The 23,395-nt window shown below is 40.6% G+C and overlaps 1 protein-coding gene across 1 annotated transcript in view; it reads left to right on the top strand.

The window, feature by feature from the left end:
- The window catches only part of LOC128639754 (uncharacterized), a 293,450-nt gene that overhangs the window by 81,508 nt on the left and 188,547 nt on the right, over positions 1–23,395 (top strand). The window contains exons 8-11 of the mRNA XM_053691880.1: positions 1,967–2,008; positions 2,447–3,033; positions 15,579–15,717; positions 17,740–18,558. Of these exons, the coding sequence (XP_053547855.1) occupies positions 1,967–2,008; positions 2,447–3,033; positions 15,579–15,717; positions 17,740–18,558 (1,587 nt within the window). The remainder of the gene's footprint in view (positions 1–1,966; positions 2,009–2,446; positions 3,034–15,578; positions 15,718–17,739; positions 18,559–23,395) is intronic.

Below are 23,395 nucleotides of genomic sequence, written 5' to 3'. Positions count from 1 at the left end.
AATGTTCATTGACTGATAGGCACTAGCTACTAATGCTCATTAGCTGATAGGCACTAGCTACTAATGCTCATTGGCTGATAGGCACTAGCTACTAATGCTCATTAACTGATAGGCACTAGCTACTAACACTCATTGGCCGATAGGCACTAGCTACTAATGCTCATTGGCTGATAGGCACTAGCTACTAATGCTCATTAACTTATAGGCACTAGCTACTAATGTTCATTGACTGATAGGCACTAGCTACTAATGCTCATTAGCTGATAGGCACTAGCTACTAATGCGCATTAACTGATAGGCACTAGCTACTAACGCTCATTGGCTGATAGGCACTAGCTACTAATGCTCATTAGCTGATATGCACTAGCTACTAATGCTCATTAACTGACAGGCACTAGCTACTAACGCTCATTGGCTGATTGATACTTCCTACTTATGTTCATTGGCTGATTGATACTTACAACTAATGCTCATTAGCTGATTCATACTTCTAATGCTCATTGGCTGATTGATACTTCCTACTTATGTTCATTGGCTGATTGATACTTACTACTAATGCTCATTGGCTGATTCATACTTACTTTTAATGCTCATTGGCTGATTGATACTTCCTACTTATGTTCATTGGCTGATAGGCACTTTCTACTAATGCTCATTGGCTGATTGATACTTCCTACTTATGTTCATTGGCTGATTCATACTTACTACTAAAGCTCAAGTGGAAAAGCATATGTTAGAAAAACACATATGAAGATTTTTGTAGATAAATAATTGAATAAGCTTTTCTATAGGATTGTGAACGACTCCATAGTTACATTATTTAGAATGTAAACAGCTTAAACTTCACATTTTTCAAACAGCAATGCCTGTGTGGTTAGATACTGCACTTTTATATCAACGACAGAGAATCTTTTAATGCATTAAAGTGACGGTAAATTCTCCCCTTTGTTTAAACCTATCTGGACTGTTAGTGATATTTTAGATGGAGTTTAATCCATCCTGAAGATGCTATAACTTACTTTTTAATACCCCAAGCTCCGTTGCCCACTTCAAAAGTAATTTTTTTGTGAGCTAACAGTTTGAATATACATTTATATTTACATTACGGTCTATAAGAACACACCGTTCCCATAGACCACAATTTAAAGGCACTTTTCAGTGCCGTTTATTTTCTAACAACCCCACCCCGCCAACTTTAAACCCCCAAAACCGCCTACTGCAGTTGTTTTTAATTTAAAAAAAAGCTTGATTTTTATTTTTAATTAAAAACTACAATGCCCTCTATTTTGAGGGCATTTGGGACACTTTTAGAAAATTAACCTGAGATCTGATCTCTGGTTAGTTTTGGGAGTGCTATCTGTTATCATGAGCTTGCGGTAGCCATAATCAGCCACTTGTAATGGCTGGTTAATTATTGCATGCCCGCATATGGGCCAATTTGCCATTTGCAGGAACGTGATAATTTAGCGCTCCACTTGTAATCTAGCACTTAATGTTTTCTTTGAAACGGGTAAGTTCAGTGTAACTAGTAAGGAACTATTTATTCAGTTCTAAACACACTATAATAAATTGTCAGGAGATGAGTTTAGTAAATGTACGGAATTCCTTCCAGTGAAGCGGTACTAAATGACAATAAAAGTAAAAAATTTTTTATAAACGCACGCTCTAGGTGAAATGTGTAAATGTAATCATGACTCCTATCTCCCTTTACCTGATTATCAAATTGTATCCTAACATAAAGTCTGAATCAAGAAACAAAATCTATTCTACAACTATGTTAAATCCTTTCCATTGTTAATTACTTAATCAATGCACCTGCATTAACCTTGGCCCTAATTGATATAAAACTACATCTTATAATCAGCAGTAAAACTGTCTTTCAGGCCCTGTAGAGTTTTGTATTGTAAAGTAGGTGGTGACAAGTGGCATTTTGTGACACTAAAATATTTATCATATCATATTACAGAGACTACAGTAGCATCTGCTGAATCAGACTTTCTGAGACCCAGTAAGTACATATTGTTAGTTCTCATTATGATGCCAAACATAAAAAAAAAATAAACGTTAACATTTTCATTTAGTCATTTTTATTGAAAACCATAGTTACAGAATCCTATTTTCTGGGGGTTTGGGACTTGATGCAAAACGATGAACCATTCGTTATTTAGGAAATAAAAATTCTCATGCTACTGTTTATCAAAATAAAAACACAAAATAATCTCTCTTTTAATTATGTTTAATATTTTTCTCCCATGTGGGTATTTCTTCAAACTACTTTTATTATGTACAGTATATGTGGTTGGTCTGGTAAAAAAACAAGCAGTGTAACTGATTTGTAAATGTGCAAAAGACTATAAACTGCTACAGTGCACAGCTGTAAAAGGGATATCTAGATATTGTTACATACTGTCGTATGCACATTTTTAGTCACTGTTTCTTTTTTAAGTGTCTTTGCGATGTCTAAAATCCATGACATCACCGGATGAGTTGCTTAGATACTGTGACTACTCGGATGAAAAAGTCAGGTTATTTGCTGCAAAAATGCTGACTAAGCACATCCAGAAGAACTTTACAACGTTTTCAAGGAAAACACATTTGCAGAGATTTGAAAAAATCATCAGGTCAGAGATTGAGAAAGAATACTCTGAAAACAATGAGTTTGAGAAACTTTACTTTTTCATAATGGGAACAATCTTCATTCGAATATACAAATGCAACGATAGTGAACTCAAGTCTCATATGAAGTCTTTACCTGCTATAAGATACAAAGCAAGACCAGACGTATTCGCCAAACTTCCCCAAAAAAATTATCAGGAACTCACAGACACACTTCTTGCTAAAATAAAAAAGACCTGGTCTAAGCGCTGGGTCAGCAACGCACTTCGTATAAAGAAGCTGGAGTTTTGCCTGTCCTTCCTGGATCACAAAGGGGGCCAAGATGTGAATAGTGACAATGTGCAGAAGCTGGAGACATATTTAACAGACCTCTCCTGGGATTTAAGATACATAGTTCTGCTTACTTTAGCAGAAAAGGTCATTTTTACTTTTTTCTAGGCCATTCAAACCTATTAGAAAAGCTTTTATTAAACAACAAAACTATTATTATTACTGATACATAAGCACAACTATTATTATCACTGATACATAAGCACAACTATTATTATCACTGATACATAAGCACAACTATTATTATCACTGATACATAAGCACAACTATTATTATTACTGATACATAAGCACAACTATTATTATCACTGATACATAAGCACAACTATTATTATCACTGATACATAGGCACAACTATTATTATCACTGATACATAAGCACAACTATTATTATCACTGATACATAAGCACAACTATTATTATCACTGATACATAAGCACAACTATTATTATTACTGATACATAAGCACAACTATTATTATCACTGATACATAAGCACAACTATTATTATCACTGATACATAAGCACAACTATTATTATCACTGATACATAAGCACAACTATTATTATCACTGATACATAAGCACAACTATTATTATCACTGATACATAAGCACAACTATTATTATCACTGATACATAAGCACAACTATTATTATTACTGATACATAAGCACAACTATTATTATCACTGATACATAAGCACAACTATTATTATCACTGATACATAAGCACAATTATTATTATTACTGATACATAAGCACAACTATTATTATTACTGATACATAAGCACAACTATTATTATCACTGATACATAAGCACAACTATTATTATTACTGATACATAAGCACAACTATTATTATTACTGATACATAAGCACAATTATTATTATTACTGATACATAAGCACAACTATTATTATCACTGATACATAAGCACAACTATTATTATCACTGATACATAAGCACAACTATTATTATCACTGATACATAAGCACAACTATTATTATCACTGATACATAAGCACAACTATAATTATCACTGATACATAAGCACACCTATTATTATTACTGATACATAAGCACAACTATTATTATCACTGATACATAAGCACAACTATTATTATCACTGATACATAAGCACAACTATTATTATCACTGATACATAAGCACAACTATTATTATTACTGATACATAAGCACAACTATTATTATCACTGATATATAAGCACAACTATTATTATCACTGATACATAAGCACAACTATAATTATCACTGATACATAAGCACAACTATTATTATTACTGATACATAAGCACAACTATTATTATCACTGATACATAAGCACAACTATTATTATCACTGATACATAAGCACAACTATTATTATTACTGATACATAAGCACAACTATTATTATCACTGATACATAAGCACAACTATTATTATCACTGATACATAAGCACAACTATTATTATCACTGATACATAAGCACAACTATTATTATCACTGATACATAAGCACAACTAAAGCACAACTATTATTATCACAGATACATAAGCACAATTATTATTATTACTGATACATAAGCACAACTATTATTATTACTGATACATAAGCACAACTATTATTATCACTGATACATAAGCACAACTATTATTATTACTGATACATAAGCACAACTATTATTATTACTGATACATAAGCACAATTATTATTATTACTGATACATAAGCACAACTATTATTATCACTGATACATAAGCACAACTATTATTATCACTGATACATAAGCACAACTATTATTATTACTGATACATAAGCACAACTATTATTATCACTGATACATAAGCACAACTATAATTATCACTGATACATAAGCACAACTATTATTATTACTGATACATAAGCACAACTATTATTATCACTGATATATAAGCACAACTATTATTATTACTGATACATAAGCACAACTATTATTATCACTAATACATAAGCACAACTATTATTATCACTGATACATAAGCACAACTATTATTATCACTGATACATAAGCACAACTATTATTATCACTGATACATAAGCACAACTATTATTATCACTGATACATAAGCACAACTATTATTATCACTGATATATAAGCACAACTATTATTATCACTGATACATAAGCACAACTATTATTATTACTGATACATAAGCACAACTATTATCACTGATACATAAGCACAACTATTATTATCACTGATACATAAGCACAACTATTATTATCACTGATACATAAGCACAACTATTATTATCACTGATACATAAGCACAACTATTATTATTACTGATACATAAGCACAACTATTATTATCACTGATACATAAGCACAATTATTATTATTACTGATACATAAGCACAACTATTATTATTACTGATACATAAGCACAACAATTATTATTACTGATACATAAGCACAACTATTATTATCACTGATACATAAGCACAACTATTATTATCACTGATACATAAGCACAACTATTATTATTACTGATACATAAGCACAACTATTATTATCACTGATACATAAGCACAACTATTATTATTACTGATACATAAGCACAACTATTATTATCACTGATACATAAGCACAACTATTATTATTACTGATACATAAGCACAACAATTATTATTACTGATACATAAGCACAACTATTATTATCACTGATACATAAGCACAACTATTATTATTACTGATACATAAGCACAACTATTATTATTACTGATACATAAGCACAATTATTATTATTACTGATACATAAGCACAACTATTATTATCACTGATACATAAGCACAACTATTATTATCACTGATACATAAGCACAACTATAATTATCACTGATACATAAGCACAACTATTATTATCACTGATACATAAGCACAACTATTATTATCACTGATACATAAGCACAACTATTATTATTACTGATACATAAGCACAACTACAGTATTATTATTACTGATACATAAGCACAACTATTTATCACTAACACAAAGCCTAGGACTAGAATTTGTATTTCATTTTGTAAAACAGCAGTGTATGCCAGCTATATGCCTATCATATACCAGCTGTATGCCCGCTATATGCCTATCATATACCAGCTGTATACCCACTGTATGCCATCTATATGCCTATTATATACCAGCTGTATGCCCACTGTATGCCATCTATATGCCTATAATATACCAGCTGTATGCCCACTGTATGTCAGTTATATGCCTATCATATAGCAGCTGTATGCCCACTGTATGTCAGCTATATGCCTATCATATACCAGCTGTATGCCCACTGTATGCCAGCTATATGCCTATAACATAGCAGCTGTATGCCCACTATATGCCATCTATATGCCTATCATATACCAGCTGTATGCCCACTGTATGTCAGCTATATGCCTATAATATACCAGCTGTATGCCCACTGTATGCCAGCTATATGCCTATCATATACCAGCTGTATACCCACTGTATGCCATCTATATGCCTATTATATACCAGCTGTATGCCCACTGTATGCCATCTATATGCCTATAATATACCAGCTGTATGCCCACTGTATGCCAGCTATATGCCTATCATATACCAGCTGTATGCCCACTGTATGTCAGTTATATGCCTATCATATACCAGCTGTATACCCACTGTATGCCATCTATATGCCTATTATATACCAGCTGTATGCCCACTGTATGCCATCTATATGCCTATAATATACCAGCTGTATGCCCACTGTATGCCAGCTATATGCCTATCATATACCAGCTGTATGCCCACTGTATGTCAGTTATATGCCTATCATATATCAGCTGTATGCCCAATGTATGCCAGCTATATGCCTATCATATACCAGCTGTATGCCCACTGTATGCCAGCTATATGCCTATAATATACCAGCTGTATGCCCACTGTATGCCATCTATATGCCTATCATATACCAGCTTTATGCCCACTTTATGCCAGCTATATGCGGTATGCCCACTGTATGTCAGTTATATGCCTATCATATACCAGCTGTATGCCCACTGTATGTCAGTTATATGCCTATCATATACCAGCTGTATGCCCACTGTATGTCAGTTATATGCCTATCATATACCAGCTGTATGTCCACTGTATGCCAGTTATATGCCTAGCATATACCAGCTGTATGCCCACTGTATGCCATCTATATGCCTATCATATACCAGCTGTATGCCCACTATATGCCATCTATATGCCTATCATATACCAGCTGTATGCCCGCTGTATGCCATCTATATGCCTATCATATACCAGCTGTATGCCCACTATATGCCATCTATATGCCTATCATATACCAGCTGTATGCCCACTATATGCCATCTATATGCCTATCATATACCAGCTGTATGCCCACTGTATGTTAGTTATATGCCTATCATATACCAGCTGTATGCCCACTGTATGTCAGTTAAATGCCTATCATATACCAGCTGTATGCCCCCTGTATGTCAGTTATATGCCTATCATATACCAGCTGTATGCCCACTGTATGTTAGTCATATGCCTATCATATACCAGCTGTATGCCCACTGTATGTCAGTTATATGCCTATCATATACCAGCTGTATGCCCACTGTATACCAGCTATATGCCTATCATATACCAGCTGTATTCCAGCTATATGTCCAAGGTTGCTCTTATTGTGCCTCTGGTTGTCACTCTGCCTGTCTGTCTGGCTATTGCTCTTACTTTGCCTCTGGTTGTCACTCTGCCTGTCTCTCTGTCTGTTGCTCTTACTGTGCCTCTGGTTGTCACTCTGCCTGTCTGTCTGGCTGTTGCTCTTACTGTGCCTCTGTTTGTCACTTTGCCTGTCTGTCTGGCTGTTGCTCTTACTGTGCCTCTGGTTGTCACTCTGCCTGTCTGTCTGGCTGTTGCTCTTACTGTGCCTCTGGTTGTCACTTTGCCTGTCTGTCTGGCTGTTGCTCTTACTGTACCTCTGGTTGTCACTCTGCCTGTCTGTCTGGATGTAGCTCTTACTTTGCCTCTGGTTGTCACTCTGCCTGTCTGTCTAGCTGCTGCTCTTATTGTGCCTCTGGTTGTCACTCTGCCTGTCTGTTTAGCTGTTCCTCTTACTGTGCCTCTGGTTGTCACTCTGCCTGTCTGTCTAGCTGTTGCTCTTACTGTGCCTCTGTTTGTCACTCTGCCTGTCTGTCTGGCTGTTGCTCTTACTGTGCCTCTGGTTGTCACTCTGCCTGTCTGTTGCTCTTACTGTGCCTCTGGTTGGCACTCTGCCTGTCTGTCTGGCTGTTGCTCTTACGGTTCCTCTGGTTGTCACTCTGCCTGTCTGTCTGGCTGTTGCTCTTACTGTGCCTCTGTTTGTCACTTTGCCTGTCTGTCTAGCTGTTGCTCTTACTGTGCCTCTGGTTGTCACTCTGCCTGTCTGTCTGGATGCTGCTGCTCTTATTGTGCCTCTGATTGTCACTCTGCCTGTCTGTTTAGCTGTTCCTCTAACTGTGCTCTGGTTGTCACTCTGACTGACTGTATGGCTGTTGCTCTTACTGTGCCTCTGGTTGTCACTCTGACTGACTGTATGGCTGTTGCTCTTACTGTGCCTCTGGTTGTCACTCTGCCTGTCTGTCTGGCTGTAGCTCTTACTGTGCCTCTGGTTGTCACTCTGCCTGTCTGTCTGTAGCTCTTACTGTGCCTCTGGTTGTCACTCTGCCTGTCTGTCTGGCTGTTGCTCTTACTGTGCCTCTGGTTGTCACTCTGGCTGACTGTCTGGCTGTTGTTCTTACTGTGCCTCTAGTTGTCAGTCTGCCTGTCTGTCTGGCTGCTGCTCTTATTGTGCCTCTGTTTTTCACTCTGACTGTCTGTTTAGCTGTTCCTCTTACTGTGCCTCTGGTTGTCACTCTGCCTGTCTACCTAGCTGTTGTTCTTACTGTGCCTCTGGTTGTCACTCTGCCTGTCTGTCTAGCTGTTGCTCTTTTTGTGCCTTTATTTGTCACTCTGCCTGTCTGGCTGGCTGTTGCTCTTACTGTGCCTCTGGTTGTAAATCTGCCTGTCTGTCTGGCTGTTACTCTTGCTGTGCCTCTGGTTTTCACTCTGCCTGTCTGTCTGGCTGTTCCTCTTACTGTGCCTCTGGTTGTCACTCTACCTGTCTGTCTGGCTGTTGCTCTTACTGTGCCTCTGGTTGTCACTCTACCTGTCTGTTTAGCTGTTCCTCTTACTGTGCCTCTGTTTGTCACTCTGCCTGTCTACCTAGCTGTTATTCTTACTGTGCCTCTGGTTGTCACTCTGCCTGTCTGTCTGGCTGCTACTCTTATTGTGCCTCTGTTTGTCACTCTGCCTGTCTGTTTAGCTGTTCCTCTTACTGTGCCTCTGGTTGTCACTCTGCCTGTCTGTCTGTTGCTCTTACTGTGCCTCTGGTTGTCACTCTGCCTGTCTGTCTGGCTGTAGCTCTTACTGTGCCTCTGGTTGTCACTCTGCCTGTCTGTATGGCTGTTGCTCTTACTGTGCCTCTGGTTGTCACTCTGCCTGTCTGTCTGGCTGCTCCTCTTACTGTGCGTCTGGTTGTCACTCTGTCTGTCTGTCTAGCTGTAGCTCTTACTATCTGTCTGGTTGTCACTCTGCCTGTCTACCTAGCTGTTGTTCTTACTGTGCCTCTGGTTTTCACTCTGCCTGTCTGTCTAGCTGTTGCTCTTATTGTGCCTTTATTTGTCACTCTGCCTGTCTGTCTAGCTGTTGCTCTTACTGTGCCTCTAGTTGTCACTCTGCCTGTCTGTCTGGCTGTAGCTCTTACTGTGCCTCTGGTTGTCACTCTGCCTGTCTGTCTGGCTGCTGTTCCTACTGTGCCTCTAGTTGTCACTCTGCCTGTCTGTCTGGCTGTTGCTCTTACTGTGCCTCTGGTTGTCACTCTGCCTGTCTGTCCAGGTGTTGCTCTTACTGTGCCTCTGGTTGTCAGTCTGCCTGTCTGTCTGGCTGTTGCTCTTACTGTGCCTCTGGTTGTCACTCTGCCTGTTTGTCTGGCTGCTACTCTTATTGTGCCTCTGGTTGTCACTCTGCCTGACTGTCTGGCTGTTGCTCTTACTGTGCCTCTGGTTGTCACTCTGTCTGTCTGTTTAGCTGTTCCTCTTACTGTGCCTCTGGTTGTCACTCTGCCTGACTGTCTGGCTGTTGCTCTTACTGTGCCTCTGGTTGTCACTCTGCCTGTCTGTTTAGCTGTTCCTCTTACTGTGCCTCTGGTTGTCACTCTGCCTGTCTGTCTCGCTGTAGCTCTTACTGTGCCTCTGGTTGTCACTCTGTCTGTCTGTTTAGCTGTTCCTCTTACTGTGCCTCTGGTTGTCACTCTGCCTGACTGTCTGGCTGTTGCTCTTACTGTGCCTCTGGTTGTCACTCTGTCTGTCTGTTTAGCTGTTCCTCTTACTGTGCCTCTGGTTGTCACTCTGCCTGTCTGTCTCGCTGTAGCTCTTACTGTGCCTCTGGTTGTCACTCCTCCTGTCTGTCTGGCTGTTGCTCTTACTGTGCCTCTGGTTGTCACTCTTCTTATCTTGCTGTAGCTCTTACTGTGCTTCTGGCTGTCACTCTGACTGTCTGTCTGGCTGCTGCTCTTATTGTGCCTCTGGTTGTCACTCTGCCTATCTGTCTGGTTGTTGCTCTTACTGTGCCTCTGGTTGTCACTCTGCCTGTCTGGCTGCTGCTCTTATTCTGCCTCTGTTTGTCACTCTGCCTGTCTGTCTGGCTGTTGCTCGTACTGTGCATCTGGTTGTCACTCTGCCTGTCTGTCTGGCTGCTCCTCTTACTGTGCTTCTGGTAGTCACTCTGTCTGTCTGTCTAGCTAATGCTCTTACTAGCTCTCTGGTTGTCACTCTGCCTGTCTGCCTAGCTGTTGTTCTTACTGTGCCTCTGGTTGTCACTCTGCCTGTCTGTCTAGTTGTTGCTCTTATTGTGCCTTTATTTGTCACTCTGCCTGTCTGTCTGGCTGTTGCTCTTACTGTGCCTTTGGTTGTAACTCTGCCTGTCTGTCTGGCTGTTGCTCTTGCTGTGCCTCTGGTTGTCACTCTGCCTGTCTGTCTGGCTGTTGCTCTTGCTGTGCCTCTGGTTGTCACTCTGCCTGTCTGTCTGGCTGCTCCTCTTACTGTGCGTCTGGTTGTCACTCTGTCTGTCTGTCTAGCTGTAGCTCTTACTATCTGTCTGGTTGTCACTCTGCCTGTCTACCTAGCTGTTGTTCTTACTGTGCCTCTGGTTTTCACTCTGCCTGTCTGTCTAGCTGTTGCTCTTATTGTGCCTTTATTTGTCACTCTGCCTGTCTGTCTAGCTGTTGCTCTTACTGTGCCTCTAGTTGTCACTCTGCCTGTCTGTCTGGCTGTAGCTCTTACTGTGCCTCTGGTTGTCACTCTGCCTGTCTGTCTGGCTGCTGTTCCTACTGTGCCTCTAGTTGTCACTCTGTCTGTCTGTCTGGCTGTTGCTCTTACTGTGCCTCTGGTTGTCACTCTGCCTGTCTGTCCAGGTGTTGCTCTTACTGTGCCTCTGGTTGTCAGTCTGCCTGTCTGTCTGGCTGTTGCTCTTACTGTGCCTCTGGTTGTCACTCTGCCTGACTGTCTGGCTGTTGCTCTTACTGTGCCTCTGGTTGTCACTCTGTCTGTCTGTTTAGCTGTTCCTCTTACTGTGCCTCTGGTTGTCACTCTGCCTGACTGTCTGGCTGTTGCTCTTACTGTGCCTCTGGTTGTCACTCTGCCTGTCTGTTTAGCTGTTCCTCTTACTGTGCCTCTGGTTGTCACTCTGCCTGTCTGTCTCGCTGTAGCTCTTACTGTGCCTCTGGTTGTCACTCCTCCTGTCTGTCTGGCTGTTGCTCTTACTGTGCCTCTGGTTGTCACTCTTCTTATCTTGCTGTAGCTCTTACTGTGCTTCTGGCTGTCACTCTGACTGTCTGTCTGGCTGCTGCTCTTATTGTGCCTCTGGTTGTCACTCTGCCTATCTGTCTGGTTGTTGCTCTTACTGTGCCTCTGGTTGTCACTCTGCCTGTCTGGCTGCTGCTCTTATTCTGCCTCTGTTTGTCACTCTGCCTGTCTGTCTGGCTGTTGCTCGTACTGTGCATCTGGTTGTCACTCTGCCTGTCTGTCTGGCTGCTCCTCTTACTGTGCTTCTGGTAGTCACTCTGTCTGTCTGTCTAGCTAATGCTCTTACTAGCTCTCTGGTTGTCACTCTGCCTGTCTGCCTAGCTGTTGTTCTTACTGTGCCTCTGGTTGTCACTCTGCCTGTCTGTCTAGTTGTTGCTCTTATTGTGCCTTTATTTGTCACTCTGCCTGTCTGTCTGGCTGTTGCTCTTACTGTGCCTTTGGTTGTAACTCTGCCTGTCTGTCTGGCTGTTGCTCTTGCTGTGCCTCTGGTTGTCACTCTGCCTGTCTGTCTGGCTGTTGCTCTTGCTGTGCCTCTGGTTGTCATTCTGCCTGTCTGTCTGGCTGCTACTCTTATTGTGCCTCTGTTTGTCACTCTGCCTGTCTGTTTAGCTGTTGCTCTTACTGTTCTTCTGGTTGTCACTCTGCCTGACTGTCTGGCTGTTGCTCTTACGGTGCCTCTGGTTGTCACTCTGCCTGTCTGTCTAGCTGTTACTCTTATTGTGCCTTTATTTGTCACTCTGCCTGTCTGTCTGGCTGTTGCTCTTACTGTGCCTCTGGTTGTAACTCTGCCTGTCTGTCTGGCTGTTGCTCTTACTGTGCCTCTGGTTGTAACTCTGCCTGTCTGTCTGGCTGTTGCTCTTACTGTCTCTCTGGTTGTCACTCTGCCTGTCTGTCTGTCTGTTGCTCTTACTGTCTCTCTGGTTGTCACTCTGCCTGTCTGTCTGTCTGGCTGTTGCTCTTGCTGTGCCTCTGGTTTTCACTCTGCCTGTCTGGCTGGCTGCTGCTCTTACTGTGCCTCTGGTTGTCACTCTGCCTTCTGTTTAACTGTTGCTCTTACTGTGCCTCTGATTGTCACTCTGCCTATCTGTCTAACTGTTGCTCTTACTGTGCCTCTGGTTGTCAGTCTGGCTGTTGCTCTTACTGTGTCTCTGGTTGTCACTCCTCCTGTCTGTCTGGCTGTTGTTCTTACTGTGCCTCTGGTTGTCACTCTTCTTATCTTGCTGTAGCTCTTACTGTGCCTCTGGTTGTCACTCTGCCTGTCTGTCTGGTTGTTGCTCTTACTGTGCCTCTGGTTGTCACTCTGCCTGTCTGGCTGCTGCTCTTACTGTGCCTCTGTTTGTCACTCTGCCTGTCTGTCTGGCTGTTGCTCGTACTGTGCGTCTGGTTGTCACTCTGCCTATCTGGCTGGCTGTTGCTCTTGCTGTGCCTCTGGTTGTCACTCTGCCTGTCTGTCTGGCTGCTACTCTTATTGTGCCTCTGTTTGTCACTCTGCCTGTCTGTTTAGCTGTTCCTCTTACTGTGCCTCTGGTTGTCACTTTTCCTGACTGTCTGGCTGTTGGTCTTACTGTGCCTCTGGTTGTCACTCTGCCTGTCTGTCTGGCTGTTGCTCTTACTGTGCCTCTGTTTGTCACTCTGCCTGTCTGTCTGGCTGTTGCTCTTACTGTGCCTCTGTTTGTCACTCTGCCTGTCTGTCTGGCTGTTGCTCTTACTGTGCCTCTGTTTGTCACTCTGCCTGTCTGTCTGGCTGTTGCTCTTACTGTACCTCTGTTTGTCACTCTGCCTGTCTGTCTGGCTGTAGCTCTTACTGTGCCTCTGGTTGTTACCCTGCCTGTCTGGCTGGCTGTAGCTCTTACAGTGCCTCTGGTTGTCACTCTGCCTGTCTGTCTGGATGCTGCTCTTATTGTGCCTCTGGTTGTCACTCTGCATGTCTGTCTGGCTGCTAATCTTATTGTGCCTCTGGTTGTCACTCTGCCTGTCTGTTTAGCTGTAGCTCTTACTGTGCCTCTGGTTGTCCCTCTGCCTGTCTGTCTGGCTGTATCTCTTACTGTGCCTCTGGTTGTCACTCTGCCTGTCTGTCTGGCTGCTCCTCTTACTGTGCCTCTGGTTGTCACTCTGTCTGTCTGTCTAGCTGTTGCTCTTACTATCTCTCTGGTTGTCACTCTGCCTGTCTGTCTAGCTGTTGCTCTTACTATCTCTCTGGTTGTCACTCTGCCTGTCTGCCTAGCTGTTGTTCTTACTGTGCCTCTGCCTGTCTGTCTAGCTGTTGCTCTTATTGTGCCTTTATTTGTCACTCTGCCTGTCTGTCTTGCTGCTGCTCTTACTGTGCCTCTGGTTGTCTCTCTGGCTGTTGCTCTTACTGTGCCTCTGGTTGTCGCTCTGCCTGTCTCTCCGGCTGTTGCTCTTACTGTGCCTCTGGTTGTCAGTCTGCCTGTCTGTCTGGCTACTGCTCTTATTGTGCCTCTGGTTGTCACTCTGCCTGTCTGTCTGGCTGTTGCTCTTACTGTGCCTCTAGTTGTCACTCTGCCTGTCTGTCTGGCTGCTACTCTTATTGTGCCTTTATTTGTCACTATGCCTGTCTGTCTGGCTGTTGCTTTTACTGTGCCTCTGGTTGTAACTCTGCCTGTCTGGCTGGCTGTTGCTCTTACTGTGCCTCTGGTTGTCACTCTGCCTGTCTAGCTGTTGCTCTTATTGTGCCTTTATTTGTCACTCTGCCTGTCTGTTTAGCTGTTCCTCTTACTGTGCCTCTGGTTGTCACTCTGCCTGTCTGTCTGGCTGTTGCTCTTACTTTGCCTCTGTTTGTCACTCTACCTGTCTTTCTGGCTGTTGTTCTTACTGTGCCTCTGGTTGTCACTCTGCCTGTCTGTCTGGCGCTCTTACTTTGCCTCTGTTTGTCACTCTGCCTGTCTGTCTGGCTGTTGTTCTTACTGTGCCTCTGGTTGTCACTCTGCCTGTCTGTCTGGCTGTAGCTCTTACTGTGCCTTCTGTTGTCACTCTGCCTGTCTGTCTGGCTGTTGCTCTTACTTTGCCTCTGTTTGTCACTCTACCTGTCTGTCTGTTGCTCTTACTGTGCCTCTGGTTGTCACTCTGCCTGTCTGTCTGGCTGTTGCTCTTACTGTGCCTCTGTTTTCACTCTGCCTGCCTGTCTGGCTTTTGCTCTTACTGTGCCTCTGGTTGTCACTCTGCCTGTCTGTCTGGCTGTTGCTCTTACTTTGCCTTTGTTTGTTACTCTGCCTGTCTGTCTGTTGCTCTTACTGTGCCTCTGGTTGTCACTCTGCCTGTCTGTCTGGCTGTTGCTCTTACTGTGCCTCGGTTTGTCACACTGACTGTCTGTCTGGCTGTTGCTCTTACTGTGCCTTCTGTTGTCACTCTGCCTGTCTGTCTAGCTGTTGCTCTTACTGTGCCTCTGTTTGTCACACTGACTGTCTGTCTGGCTGTTGCTCTTACTGTGCCTTCTGTTGTCACTCTGCCTGTCTGTCTGGCTGTTGCTCTTACTGTGCCTCTGTTTGTCACACTGCCTGTCTGGCTGTTGCTCTTACTGTGCCTCTTGTTGTCACTCTGCCTGTCTGTCTGGATGTTGCTTTTACTGTGCCTCTGTTTGTCACACTGACTGTCTGGCTGTAGTTCTTACTGTGCCTTTGGTTGTCAATCTGCCTGTCTGGCTGTTGCTCTTACTGTGCCTCTTGTTGTCATACTGCCTATCTTTACCTTCCTTTCTATCTTTAACTAATATTTACTCATTTTTTAGATGTGTGAGAATAATATGATGGGCTTCCTTGTGCTGTTATTGGATTACATCTCTAGATTCCAAACAACTAAATACAAGGAGATCCTACTTGATGTGATTGCTGCAGCTACTGATCATATTCAGGAACATTACACAACAGGTAGAACCTTCAGCCTTTTTCCTATTTATTAGCCCCTACAAGAGGCTTTATTTTTTTGGCTCAGACTGAGAATGTCATTTTGGGAACGTTTTCATTTTATTTATTTAATCAAATAGACTTTGCTCTCCTATGTTTAAAATCAACCATGCAAGGCCGGCTCAAGATATTGTGCTGCCTGGGTCAGAGAATGCAATGACGCTCCCCCAGTATTAACATCACTAATAACTATATCAACTTACTAGCCTGGCTTCTGCCCTTACTAAGCCTGCCTACTTGCAACCAATGCTTTTGCACAGGACAGGACGGGTCTGGATCTGACAGTGACTGACTCTCAGTCACTCAGTCACTGAAGTGCTGCCCCTTGTCAAGTGCTGCCTGGGTCCATTGGACCCACTTGGTCCCATGGTTGAGCCGGCCCTGCAACCATGCCCGGGCAGGCTCAGGGACAGCAAATACTGAGAGCTAGCTGGTGATTAGTGGTTAAACACATGTGCCACTTGTGATTGGCTCACCTGTTCATCTAGTTCCCAGTAGTGCACTGCTGCTCTGGGGTTGACCACTAGAAATTATTAACTTTTGCGTACACAATAACAGACCAGAGCTCAGTAAATATCTCACCTGTCCTGCTTTATTTTTACCATTTACTAAGATATCAGCATTCAGTATCTTTTAATGATTTCTCTGCAGCTTGTTCACAAAACTTAACAGAACTTTAGTGACCATGTGCATGAATTTATTTTAGGTTTTGTTAAATTTTTATGGACAAATTCCTATAAAATGAGACAATGTAAAGTGACAGTCTCATGAATAATGCCATTACATATGTCATATAAGCAATATACAATGTAAAGTTACAATCTCATGAATAATGCTATTACATATGTCACGTAAGCAATGTACAATGTAAAGTGACAGTCTCATGAATAATGCCATTACATGTCACATAAGCAAAGTACAATGTAAAGTGACAGTCTCATGAATAATGCTATTACATATGTCACGTAAGCAATGTACAATGTAAAGTGACAGTCTCATGAATAATGCCATTACATGTCACATAAGCAAAGTACAATGTAAAGTGACAGTCTCATGAATAATGCTATTACATATGTCACGTAAGCAATGTACAATGTAAAGTGACAGTCTCATGAATAATGCTATTACATATGTCACGTAAGCAATGTACAATGTAAAGTGACAGTCTCATGAATAATGCTATTACATATGTCACGTAAGCAATGTACAATGTAAAGTGACAGTCTCATGAATAATGCCATTACATGTCACATAAGCAAAGTACAATGTAAAGTGACAGTCTCATGAATAATGCTATTACATATGTCACGTAAGCAATGTACAGTGTAAAGTGACAATCTCATGAATAATATCATTACATATGTCACATAAGCAATGTACAATGTAAAGTGACAGTGTCATGAATAATGTCATTACATATGTCATATAAGCAATATACAATGTAAAGTGACAGTGTCATGAATAATGCCATTACATATGTCATGTAAGTAATGTACAATGTAAAGTGACAGTGTCATGAATAATGCCATTACATATGTCATGTAAGTAATATACAATGTAAAGTTACAATCTCATGAATAATGCCATTACATATGTCACATAAGCAATGTACAATGTAAAATTACAATCTCATGAATAATGTCATTACATATGTCACGTAAGTAATATACAATGTAAAGTGACAGTGTCATGAATAATGTCATTACATATGTCATATAAGCAATATACAATGTAAAGTGACAATCTCATGAATAATGTCATTACATATGTCATATAAGCAATATACAATGTAAAGTGACAATCTCATGAATAATGTCATTACATATGTCACGTAAGCGATGTACAATGTAAAGTGACAATCTCATGTGATCTAACACATTCTTTATGTCATATTTGCATTAAACTATCTATTAGCAAACAATTATTAATCTAAAGATACCACTGAAGTTGTTTGTCTCCTGTAATAATTCTTTTTTTCCTTTGCAGATAATGTGAGTAACTTTTTAAGTCTTGTTGAAGGAAGATGGAATTTGCTTCACAAATTTTTAAAGAAGAGGAAAGATCTGCTGAAAAAACTGAAGGCTTGTTTCCTAAAGCTTGTGTATCACCCTTTAAGTGATATCCGGAATAGTATCGCTCTGTTGCTGTTTGTAAAAAAACGCAGTGGCTTTGAGGTTGGCACGCTGGGCAGTGCATGCATTACAGTTGATAAAAACCTTGTTCAGAAATGCATCCGGGAAACACTTTCTAATGACCACCCAGATATGTCTTTTAAAGGTGAAGTGCAAATGTCTCAAAATGCTTTTATCTTTAATGTGCAAACTCCGGATGGTGAAGCCTTGGTCTATGCACTTAAGCAAAATACATTAAATCATGTTCTGCAAACAAACTCTACAGATGATGCTCTACAGAGTTTTCAAGAAATGCGTAAAGCAGTAGCGCTCTGCCAGGGCAGCGACTGTATCGCCAAACTGCAGAACATTCATTCAAATGGAACTCTTCCGTTTTTTGTGCTGGAACATGGTCAACCATTATTACACTTTCTGCATCAGAAACTTAACAGGCTCACTTGGGCACACGTCTTGGATATTCTCATTGATGTAACTAAAGCAGTTGACTACTGTCATGATAAGTCAGTTGTCTTACGTGACATCACTCCAGACAGCTTTGTAGTGATCCACAAAACCCATGGAGGGTTTCAGATAAAGCTCTCAGGCTTCCTATATGCTAAGCACCTCCAGCAAGAGGACTCGGCCAGTGATGTGAGGAATTACGTACAGGATAATAACATACTCACATACCAAGGTAAACGTCTGCATGAGAGAAATTATAAAGACAATTAATTAATTGCTATAATTTAATAAGTTTGCATTACTAAGGTTGGCTTGATCATTTTCTATTTACATTTGATACATTTAAGCACATTAAGAGGCTTTCTAGTTTGGCCTTTTTATTGAAGAGTAATCTGCATCAATCTATGGTCTGCCCTATGTGACTGCCCAGTCTAGTAATTTGTTATGAGCTGGGTTTATCCTCCAGCCAGTATAGAATAGAGCAGTGTCGACTAAAACTAGACTAAAATGACTATAAAACTAAAGAAATTCTGATGACTAAAATACGACTAAAACTAAAATGACATTTTAGTCAAAAGACTATGACTAAAACTAAATCAAAATTTGCTGACAAAAACATTTTATGCAAGGTGTTATAATCAATCCATATCCAATTACTGCTCTTTTGTAAAATTTACTAAACTTAATTTTATTAAATTTTAAGATACAGTTGGGAAAAAAAGTATTTAGTCAGCCACTAATTGTGCAAGTTCTCCCACTTAAGAAGATGAGAGAGGCCTGTAATTTTCATCATAGGTATACCTCAACTATGAGAGACAAAATGTGGAAACAAATCCAGATAATCACATTGTCTGATTTGGAAAGAATTTATTTGCAAATTATGGTGGAAAATAAGTATTTGGTCAATATCAAAAGTTCATCTCAAAACTTTGTTATATATCCTTTGTTGGCAATGAAAGAGGTCAAACATTTTCTGTAAGTCTTCACAAGGTTGTCACACACTGTTGCTGGTATGTTGGCCCATTCCTGCATGCAGATCTCCTCTACAGTAGAGCAGTGATGTTTTGGGGCTGTCGCTGGGCAAAACAGACTTTCAACTCCCTCCAAAGGTTTTCTATGGGGTTGAGATCTGGAGACTGGCTAGGCCACTCCAGGACCTTGAAATGCTTCTTACCAAGCCACTCCTTCGTTGCCCGGGCGGTGAGTTTGGGATCATTGTCATGCTGAAAGATCCAGCCATGTTTCATCTTCAATGCCCTTGCTGATGGAAGGAGGTTTGCACTCAAAATCTCACGATACATGGCCCCATTCATTCTTTCATGTACACGGATCAGTCGTCCTGTTCCCTTTTCAGAGAAACAGCCCCAAAGCATGATGTTTCCACCCCCATGCTTCACAGTACGTATGGTGTTCTCTCTCCTCCAAACACGACAAATTGTGTTTCTACCAAACAGTTCTACTTTGGTTTCATCTGACCATATGACATTCTCCCAAACCGCTTCTGGATCATCCAAATGCTATCTAGCATACTTCAGACAGGCCCGGACATGTACTGGCTTAAGCAGGGGACACTGCAGGATCTGAGTCCCTGGCGGCGTAGTGTGTTACTGATGGTAGCCTTTGTTACATTGGTCCCAGCTCTATGCAGGTCATTCACTAGGTCCCCCCATGTGGTTCTGGGATGTTTGCTCACCGTTCTTGTGATCATTTTGACCCCACGGGGTGAGTTCTTGCGTGGAGCCGCAGATCGAGGGAGATTATCAGTGGTCTTGTATGTCTTCCATTTTCTAATTATTGCTCCCACAGTTGATTTCTTCCCACCAAGCTGCTTGCCTATTGCAGATTCAGTCTTCCCAGCCTGGTGCAGGTCTACAATTTTGTTTCTGGTGTCCTTCGACATCTCTTTGGTCTTCACCATAGTGGAGTTTGGAGTGTGACTGTTTGAGGTTGTGGACAGGTGTCTTTTATACTGACAACAAGTTCAAACAGGTGCCATTAATACAGGTAATGAGTGGAGGACAGAGGAGCCTCTTAAAGAAGAAGATACAGGTCTGTGAGAGCCAGAAATCTTGCTTGTTTGTAGGTGACTAAATACTTATTTTCCACCATAATTTGCAAATAAATTCTTTCCAAATCAGACAATGTGATTGTCTGGATTTGTTTCCACATTTTGTCTCTCATAGTTGAGGTATACCTATGATGAAAATTACAGGTCTCTCTCATCTTCTTAAGTGGGAGAACTTGCACAATTGGTGGCTGACTAAATACTTTTTTTCCCCACTGTATATAAAGACATGTTATATACCACAACAGTTAAATCTGTTAAATTTGTATTGCATGTTCAAACCTTAATACCATAAATAAAAACAGGTTAATAAACCTTTACTCCAGGAGTATATAATGAGTTTAGAAGTTCTAGAGCAGTGCTAATATCGTTGCCGAAAATTTTTCAAATCTGTGAACAATCAATTGATTCTTCCTATAGAAATAAGCATAGCCCACGAATAATGGTTTAAGTTATGCTGTGCCTGTGCTATCTGCACAAACTTTTTGCTGTGTTGAGTTACTTGATTCTTGTTTTAATTATTAACAGAGAACTGTTAAAGTTTTTATATTGGGTAATATGTTCAATACATTTAAAGTTGCACGTCTGTTTGTTTATGAAACTTGGTTTTATTTAATTTTAATAAAGATGTTACATATCACAACGGCTAAATTTGTGTCTATATTGCAGGTGTAAACCTTAATACCATAAATATTAACAGGTGTTATGTTTACTCCTGGAGTATGTAATCAGTTTGCAAATTATAGATAAATAATGCATTACACTTTAACTAAGCCCCTTAGATTTTAGTCGAATAAAATCTACTGGAGATTTAGTTGACTAAAATCTACTGCAGATTCAGTCGACTAAAATCTACTGGAGATTCAGTCGACTAAAACTAGACTAAAACTAAAACAATTCAGATGACTAAAAGACGACTAAAACTAAAATGGCATTTTAGTCAAAATACTAAAACTAAGACTAAATTGAAATTTGCTGTCAAAATTAACACTGGAATAGAGTTGTGCTTATGCTGTGGTCAGTATAGAGCTGATTATGTGGCCAGTATAGAATTGGGCTTATTCTGGGATCAGTACAGAGCTGGGTTTATCCTGCGGCCAGAAATGATATTGTCTATAGTTACTTCCTACTAATGCTCATTAGCTGATATGTACCTCCTACTAATGCTCATTAGCTGATAGGTACTTCCTACTAATGCTGATTAGCTTATAGGTACTTCCTACTAATGCTGATTAGCTGATAGGTACGTCCTACTAATGCTAATTAGCTGATAGGTACTTCCTACTAATGCTGATTAGCTGATAGGTACTTCCTACTAATGCTGATTAGCTGATAGGTACCTCCTACTAATGCTCATTAGCTTATAAGTACTTCCTACTAATGCTCATTAGTTACACACAAAGTCCCAAATGAGCACAGCACAGAGGATGAGGGTGCATGTAAGGCCAAGGGTACTGCCTCAACCCTCCAGACGTAGATAGTAGCAAGAAAGGTCTCCAGCACTCCAATATTAAAAGGCAATTTTATTAAATATAGCAACGTTTCGGGGTCACAGCCCCTTACTCATGCTTCATTGAAGCATGAGTAAGGGGCTGTGACCCTGAAACGTTGCTATATTTAATAAAATTGCCTTTTAATATTGGAGTGCTGGAGACCTTTCTTGCTACTATAATGCTCATTAGTTGGTAGGTACTTCCTACTAATGCTCTTTAGCTTATAGACGCTTCCTACTAATGCTGATTAGCTGATAGGTACTTCCTACTAATGCTCATTAGCTGATAGGTACTTCCTACTAATGCTCATTAGCTGATAGGTACTTCTTACTAATGCTCATTAGCTGATTGGTACTTCTTACTAATGCTCATTAGCTGATAGGTACTTCCTACTAATGCTCATTAGCTGATAGGTACTTCCTACTAATGCTGATGGTACTTCCTACTAATGCTCATTAGTTGATAGGTACTTCCTACTAATGCTCTTTAGCTTGTAGACGCTTCCTACTAATGCTGATTAGCTGATAGGTACTTCCTACTAATGCTAATTAGCTGATAGGTACTTCCTACTAATGTTCTTTAGATTGTAGACACTTCCTACTAATGCTCATTAGCTGATAGATACTTCCTACTAATGCTCATTAGCTGATAGGTACTTCCTACTAATGCTCAGTAGCTTGTAGACGCTTCCTACTAATGCTGATTAGTTGATAGGTACTTCCTACTAATGCTCTTTAGATTGTAGACACTTCCTACTAATGCTCATTAGCTGATAGGTATTCCCTACTAATGCTCATTAGCTGATAGGTACTTCCTACTAATAATCTTTAGCTTGTAGACACGTCCTACTAATGCTCATTAGCTGATAGGTATTTCCTACTAATGCTCATTAGCTGATAGGTACTTTCTACTAATGCTCTTTAGCTTGTAGACACTTCCTACTAATGCTGATTAGCTGATAGGTACTTCCTACTAATGCTCATTAGCTGATAGGTATTTCCTACTAATGCTGATTAAATGATAGGTACTTCCTACTAATGCTCATTAGCTGATATGTACTTACTACTAATGCTCTTTAGCTTGTAGACACTTCCTACTAATGCTGATTAGCTGATAGGTACTTCCTACTAATGCTGATTAGCTGATAGGTACTTCCTACTAATGCTCATTAGCTGATAGGTACTTCCTACTAATGCTCATTAGCTGATAGGTACTTCCTACTAATGCTCATTAGCTGATAGGTACTTCCTACTAATGCTCATTAGCTTATAGGTACTTCCTACTAATGCTGATTAGCTGATAGGTACTTCTTACTAATGCTGATTAGCTGATAGGTACTTACTACTAATGCTCATTAGCTGATAGGTACTTCCTACTAATGCTGCTTAAATGATAGGTACTTCCTACTAATACTCATTAGCTGATAGGTATTTCCTACTAATGCTGATTAAATGATAGGTATTTCCTACTAATTCTGATTAGCTGATAGGTACTTCCATCTAATGCTCATT

This window comes from Bombina bombina, chromosome 9, assembly GCF_027579735.1.
Source record: "Bombina bombina isolate aBomBom1 chromosome 9, aBomBom1.pri, whole genome shotgun sequence".
NCBI lineage: Eukaryota > Metazoa > Chordata > Amphibia > Anura > Bombinatoridae > Bombina > Bombina bombina.
This window is presented reverse-complemented; position numbering and strand designations above follow the sequence as displayed.